The sequence below is a fragment of the Cariama cristata genome, unplaced genomic scaffold (assembly GCF_000690535.1).
Source record: "Cariama cristata isolate BGI_N322 unplaced genomic scaffold, ASM69053v1 scaffold9640, whole genome shotgun sequence".
NCBI classification, from domain to species: Eukaryota; Metazoa; Chordata; class Aves; order Cariamiformes; family Cariamidae; genus Cariama; species Cariama cristata.
In genome coordinates this window covers 11,926-19,684 of record NW_009594046.1, presented here as the reverse complement: position 1 = coordinate 19,684, position 7,759 = coordinate 11,926, and the positions used below count along the sequence as shown (strand labels likewise).

General features: G+C 39.7%; 1 protein-coding gene across 1 annotated transcript in view; it reads right to left on the bottom strand.

Moving 5' to 3' along the window:
* Window positions 1-2,915: 2,915 nt before the first annotated feature.
* Window positions 2,916-7,759, bottom strand: part of LOC104158726 (thyrotropin receptor-like) — a gene marked incomplete at its 5' end in the record, with an annotated part of 15,862 nt that continues 11,018 nt past the window's right edge. The window contains one exon of the mRNA XM_009696452.1: window positions 2,916-2,997. Coding sequence (XP_009694754.1) covers window positions 2,916-2,997 — 82 coding nt within the window. The remainder of the gene's footprint in view (window positions 2,998-7,759) is intronic.

Genomic DNA, 7,759 nt, shown 5'->3' with positions numbered 1-7,759 from the left:
CTTCCAATTCTCTCCCTCATCCCACTGGGTATGAGGGTGAGCAGGCAGCTGTGGAGCTGAGCTGCAGGCCAGGGTTAAACCACACCACCTTCCTAAGATCTTTAGCTCAGGACTAGCAAATCAAAGGATCATGATGTGAAAGACTCTGACTTTTTTAATCACTGTTGATTTAGTGTTACTTACATGTCATTTTATGCCTTCTGCCTTTGAGAAGCAATACCTCTCTCTGTAATGTCAGTATAGTACCACATCTCTTTTTTAATTATAAATACTACTAGGACTATTCTCTAGCCATGGAGGTATATCATTCTAATGGGATAACTGGCTGTTTAGACTGCAAATGCAAAACACGTCCTGAGATGGAGGATCAATGGCCACTGGGCTAGCACAATAATTACAGAAGGTTAGAAAAATTTCAAGTCATTTGAGAAAACAAACTTGAAAACACAGAGTGAGAAGGAAGTTCTTTACAGTTACGTATGCATGTCCCAGAAAGTCATCTCTAGCCCCTAAACCAAGAGGTTTCGTGTAGCTCGCACACCTCAAAGCTAGCCCTTGCAGAGTGAGCTTACCTGGCAACATTATCATAGCATATAATTACCCCACAACTGTTTGCAGTATGTGATTACTTGTTCACCTGTCTAGCATAACAACAACACTAGTGCTTTAAATACCCATAGTAACTCAAAGAGTCAAAATCTGTGCTGCTGCAAGCTCTCACTTCCCTTAGACTTGAGAACCTGAGCGTTTTGTCTTCTGCCATCCCTAGGAAGGAGCTTTTCAACCCATCATGCCACCTGTAGCCTCAGAGGGAAGATGTGCAGTGAGCCATACAAGACTCCAAACATAACAGGAGAGTGCACCTTGCTTTGAGACTCTGTATTTATTGTGACAAAGTAGTATTGTAATGGAAATATGGTGTCCAGGTAAAGTTCTGTCAACTGAAAAATGTCTTTCTGGCCAGGAACAAAATGAGAAAGGGCTTCTCTGATGCTATGTGCAATATTAAGAAAAAGGCCTTACTAGCCAAATACTAATAAAAAAGCCTTAATCAATACCAACACAGCCTCTGTCACAGTTCTCCAACAATCACCATCTTAGTTCAGGGGCAGGTGGCCTGAGCCCACCTGAAACCAGAAGAAGTAGAAGTGAAGGCGATCCAGCTAGCAGGGAGGAAGAGAAGCAACAGCCACCACAAAGGCTTCCTGAGCAGGAGGTTTAAAAGCCCCTTTGTGAGCTTTTTCAGGTTTCCCTCCTGACCTGTTGCCTTCTGCTTTCGGAACACACTCTTTTGCTCTGCCTAGATGGCCAGTTCTCCTCCTGATGGTGGACCAGGGCCTTGACTGTGCTTTTCTTAAGCAGAATGTATAACTTTTAAGACATGGTGAGAAAACGCTACCTTCTCACTGCTGTCTCAGGATCTGGCCACTCATGGCACAACTGAGGTTTATCCCTCATGTGATTCAGTGATAAGAAGAAAAAAAACCCCAAAACGTTAGCATGTTAGTCCTTGACAGTATCTTGAGGGACACAGCGCAGTGTGTTACTGCCTTTACCTATTATTCTCATACACACCTGCATCCCAAGGACCTTGCAACTTCAAATGAAGAGGCCTGGACTAGTTTTCTCCCTTTGCAGACCCTCTGGAGAGAAGCGCTTTGTGGGATGACCCACCAGCTGGCAGCCAGAGCTGCCACACTTGAGGTGAGAACGTTGTGACATAATGTTATGCCTACTGACCTATGTAGTCCTGCAGCAGTTTTTTTGCAGAGGGAAGGGGAACGAAAGCAGTGAGTGAAAGGGAGGAAAAGCTGGCCTGCATGTCCTTGTGAGGATGACTGCATTGGTGCTTCACAACTGTTTTTCTGAGCTGCTCCAAAACAAGCTAGCTGGTGGTGCATCAGGTGCCACTGGGAAAGTGAGGATGACTTTAGGAAACAGACAAAACATCACACCAGTGTGACAGGAGTGGTTTGGCATGATTTACTGTTGGAATGACCAATTATTACACACTACCCCTCCAATGTCCAATTATTTAAGGTGTCTGCTTCAGAAGTATTACTCCATGAATGGTCTGTGCTTCTCTCTCCCCTCAAGCCAGTGAAAGGAAAACCTGATATTCCCCAGAACTGGTCTTGGACCCTGTTCCCAAGGACTCTGCTAATAACTCCAGTGGACCCTGTGGTAGAGAGTGATGTGGAAGAATAATGTGGCCCTGAAAGATGGGCCCTCAGCCAGATCTTGCTCTTCTGTGAACAATACACCGTTATTCTGATATAAATATGTTGTTTTCCTGAAGAACAGAAAGTAAAACTGATTCTTACATGGAGCGAACACTGCCAGTACCATCTGGTTTTGCAGCAGAGGAGGGAATCCCACTTTCAGCACTTCAGTTCTCCATGTGATCAGTCCTATGCACTATGTTACATGCTAGATGATCTGAGTCAGGGAATATGATTCTTGTTAAAGTTCTTAAACTTCTTAAAGTTTTTTGTTTCATTCTGTATTGCGATTCCTAATTTTATTGAAGAGTTCTTTTGAGGACTATAAAATCAGACTGGAAGCCAAATTACATGAGAAAGAAGAAAAGACAGCACCAGAAGTAAGTTTATTCTGTCTAAAATTATTCTTTCATCTCTATTTTATTTTCTGTACATGTGTGCTACTAGAGTCCTTAGTTTGTATTACAGTTGTACCACAATTGTACACTCATGAGACAGATTGTAGTACAGAATCTAATGTAAGATGCAAGCATTTCTTAAATCAGTTCGCTAAAGCACAGCTTTTGTTGCTGATACTCTTTTTGTAAACATGCCATTCCCACCCCTGCTGCTCTGCTGCTAATAATGGTTGGCAAGAAAGTGCAACCTAAAATAGTATTATTTTTAAAGCCTTCTCTACTTCATTTCTCCTACTCACAGTAGAGTTGGTCCACTGTGCACTCCCAGAAATGCATCGTCATTGATAACTTCCAGGTATTTGTTCTTGTGCAGATAGCTGCAGAAACAAACAAAACAGTGATTTGGAACCAGTTATCCATAGGTTAAAGAAGATCTTCAGTTTACTTCACTAAACAGATTTACAAAAGCAATATGTATAAGGGCCATCCTATCCCAACAACATATTGAAGCATAATCACTTACTTCATTTTCTGTGTACTAAAGAAACAAAATACAGGTTTACTATTTTGAAAATAAAATAAATTCCTCAACAAATAATAAATAAATAAATTGGCAAAAATAATTATATTTGCTCCAAATTCTTTTTCTCTCTATCATACACATAAAGACATATGCATACACACTGTATCTTCAGGTAAATATGTGTGAGGATCAGGTGAAATAGATTGGTTTACTTTCATCAGAATGAGGTATGATAGTTACAAGAGCACATCATGAACAAACATAAAAATAATTCCCTCCTTGTTCTGAGTTTGATAATAAAAGTTTTAAACACTTTAAAATCTCCATAGCCAAGTGGAGGCTCCCATGTACAAGTCAACAGTTAAGAATGAAGTTTTGTTATAAGAGCAATAGAGGGAGTGAGAAGGAGGATAAATCAATCTGAAGGAAAAAAATAATATAAAAGTTATGTAAAAAAAAAAATTCTAAAGTCTTGGGAAAACTGTGAACAATTTCCTAAGTAGCCAATGCTCTCCTGAAATATGGAATGCTGCACATTTCTCCTGTCATTACATGATTGATGTAATCAAGGACCAACGTTCATAGAGTCGTAGAATGGTTTGGTTGGAAGGGACCTTAAAGATCATCTCGTTCCAACCCCCCTGCCATGGGCAGGGACACCTTCCACTAGACCAGGTTGCTCAAAGCCCCATCCAACCTGGCCTTGAACACTTCCAGGGATGGGGCATCCACAGCTTCTCTGGACAATCTGTTCCAGGGCCTCACCACCCTCACCGTGAAGAATTTCTTCCTAAAATGTGACCTAAATCCTTCCTCTTCCATTTTAAAGAAACTGCCCCTTGCCCTATCACTACCTGCCCTTGTAAAAAGTCCTTCCCCAGTTTTTTTAATTTCCATTACTCTGGAAACTGACATACAAGAAAGTGTGAACTTGAGAAGTAGGGAATTTACAGAGTTGAGTTAAAGGTGCATGATTAAAGACAGGCAATGCAAGGCTACTGAACACTCAAAAAATTAACTAAGTGGGACAATCAATGTTAAATTCAGTTGTGTTTTTAGATTTAAAAGTGACTGATCTAGAATGAATCTTGATTTTTAAAAAAATTTTTAGACTGAATTCCTGTTTACCATGGACTGAAACTGTCGTTTGAGAAACTTATAAATATATGGATTATTATTGCCGGTAATTCAGTCACATTCCAAATTGCTTTAGAGAGGCTATGCATTTCTGTCTGAGACTTTTGTTCTCAATGGCCTAACAGAATTTATGTTTTTTGTGGAAAGACTTGGGAGAAATAATTAGCTTCAGTAGTTCCACAGTTGCAGGTGTACAGCATAAATTAAAAAACCTGCAGGTGCAGCAGAAGCACAGGCACCCTGCTTTTCGGCCAGAGTCACAGTGGACTTACAGCACTGAGCACATTTTATGACATTCTGTGAAGAGCAGATGTACGCAGAACATGATGAAATGGAAAAATAAGTGTTATTTTTATGCATACAGTGTGAGCTTGTGTGTATTAGTTGGGTATATTTGACATAATTTAAAATGTGGTTTTGGAACAATTGTCCAGCTAAATAGAACTTCACAAAATGCAACAGGCATGCTAATTTCCTTGACGAGTTGGTTCCTCCTGCTTAGCCAGGAGGGAGGAGGACTGCAGTTAAAAGCAGCTAGATCTCCTAAACAGACAGACAGGAATATGCTGAATTAGCTGAGCAATGAAAAGAGACTGAAGATTAGGTTGCAATATATACATATGTACATATATATATGTGTGTGCACATGGATACTACTGTGATAATTTTTTCCCTAAGCCAGCAATTAAATCCTAGGTGGTGTTTCTAGTTAGTTCAATCCACTTCTGTCACAATGTTTACAAGAGAAGCAGCTTGCAGGCATCACACCTAGTCATGCTTTTAAACTTAATTTAGATGGAAATGGAAATCTTGTGAGGAGATTAAGAATCATTTACCAAATATAGTAGTCCCTGGAGGAGGATGGAGGAGCATCTAGCTCTCTTGGCTAATGAGCACTATATAAGCAAGGAGACAAAACAGTCCAAGCATTTTGTTTCTGTACTATGATCAGAAAGAACCTCTGAGAGAAGTTTGAACCAAGGCAGCAGAGGGGATGGTACAGCTGCAGGACTGCACTTCGGGGCAGAAATGCAATGCAACCATTAAGGAGGAGAACACAGAAAATTGTCAAGGAAAGTTGTCAAGGCGAATGTATGTTCCCCTTGATGAAATGATAGCAAAATGATCAATGCTATAAAGGCCCTGAAGGACCATGGTGCCTAGGCAGAATAGACTCGTAGCACCTGTGACTATCTCATTTATAAATTTTATCAATTTTTTGTATAGTGGAAAAGGTAAAGTCTAATGTCCCCAGTAGCAAACCACAGATTAAAGCATGAGACTGCAGTCTAGGAGCAACAACAGGGTCCACAGACTGCAATATTATAGCTACCTCAGCTCCAGCAGAAGTAGGAAGAGGAACTCATAGTGACATGACAACAGTGGGTGACCCAGGTCCAACAACGACAAGCATCAGGATTGCTTGACATTTCACCAAGAAGGGCACAGGGCTGGTGGAGGCCTTGTAATGCAAAAATGAAGAAAAAGAAGATGACTGCAGTTGATGACCTTAAAGCACTGCTCAAGAGAAGATGATGTGGTCCTCAGTCCAACTAAAGGACAGAAACTTTGCAAGGATTGCAGACAGACTGCCTTAAGGAGATCATGTTTCACAGGGTAGATAAAAGCAGAGAGAATTCCCAATGATGAGATCAGCAGGAAAAGAGAGAAATAGGAGAAAACCAACAATATTGCCCAAGTGAAGCCAGGTGACATTGCTCAGAGTGTAAACATAATTATCTGAAAAAGAGGAATTTCACAAAATTTCAGAGTGCAGTGGGCCCAGAAATGATGAGGTGCCCAGACCAGACCTATTAAAGAAATTAAATTAAATTAAGGGAGAAAGAATTCGATAATAATGACGCAGACATTAATACTTCAAGTGGAGAGGGATGTTTGGTACTATAACTATTACAAACATTTTAAAGCTAGCTTGTGATGTAGCTAGGAAGGCAAAAAATACAATAGAAAGGTTGTCACAACAGATTTTAAAGGGTGTCCACGAAGCTGCCGTGAGCTGTGCCCATTGTGCCAGTCAGTGGCACCTTAGGAAAGGTCAAACCTTTCCTAATTGTTAGCTCTGTAACAAAAACACCATTTGAGATGGTGGCTGTGGAGATAATGGCATTGACTCAGAAAAGTGCAGAAGGCCACTATTCTATCTTTGTGCTGGAAGAGTCTTTCAAATTCAGATAGCTGAACTGGGGTTTAGCTGTAAAAACAATAAAGTCAGAACAATTGTTTCTTGGTGTGGAAAAAAACCAAATAAAGATTCTGATCCTGTCCTGGTTGAAGTCATTGGCAAATTTTCCATAACATTTACTGGATATAAGCTTATATTGATCAATATAGTGAGAAATGAGAAGTAAATGCACTTCAGCTGGGTTACACAACACAGTCTTAGGGAGCCAAGCCAGAGTAACACCTCTGGCATGTTATTCATCGGACATTAGCCATGCCTAAAGCCTTGTTTCTTACAGAGGAAAATAGCTTACTTCATCTTCTCAGCTGTTATTATCTGAAATAAGCTTTCATTCTTTAGAAATATATGACATTCTAGTATCACCTGATATTTGTGTTTTCTGAGAATTGACTCTCATATTCTCTAAATGACAACCTAGTGACTTTTGCTATGAGCTTTTGCTTCAGTTTGCAAATTTCCTCATGATTTTGTCTGCAAATCTAATACAAAAATTAAAACCAGAGCAAGAGCTAAGATTTAATCCAAGACTTCAGCATCTAGGTTGTAGTTTTAAAGGACACAGAAACCTGCCTGACCTAATAAAACCAGACTGCTTTAGTAATTAGACATTATTATACAACCAGATAACTGCTTGTCCAATTTTGAAATATTTTCCCCTGATATTTGAACACCATAGCGAGTGATAAACGTGAACTATAATAGTTTACACATACGATAAAAATCTTCAAACTTACAAATTGAAACAGCCAGCTAGAGACTTTCAGGAAGTTCATGTGTTACCAAGGAGGGGCTGCAGTCTTAGCTGCCAGTTTTCACATAGATGAGTCAGGCCCATCAGAATGTACAAATTCTGATATTAAACGATTTCAGTTGTTTAAGCCCTTTTATTTTGACGGCTACCTCTTTTAAATGGAAAGAATAAGACTTTGGTAAATGTGAATTTGACAAAGACAGTTTATGTATAGCTGATATAGCTCCTTCTGAGAGTGCTTTTTAATCCTGCTGTTACTGATAGCAAAATGGTATAGAATATCATTTAAATACACTGCAGAAAAGAAAATCACAACAGTGGTACCCATGTGCATAAACAAATGTTTGAAGTCTTAGAAAGTACATGGGTGAAGTGGAATATCTATCTTCAGTGGGGACACTAGAATAATAGTAATTTAGGAAAATTGATGGAAGGCAATCTGATAGACATGAATACCGCGGTGCAAAGTATGCAGGAAATCTGGAGCAGGATGTGCTGATGTTTTCATAGTGCTATAAGTAAAAG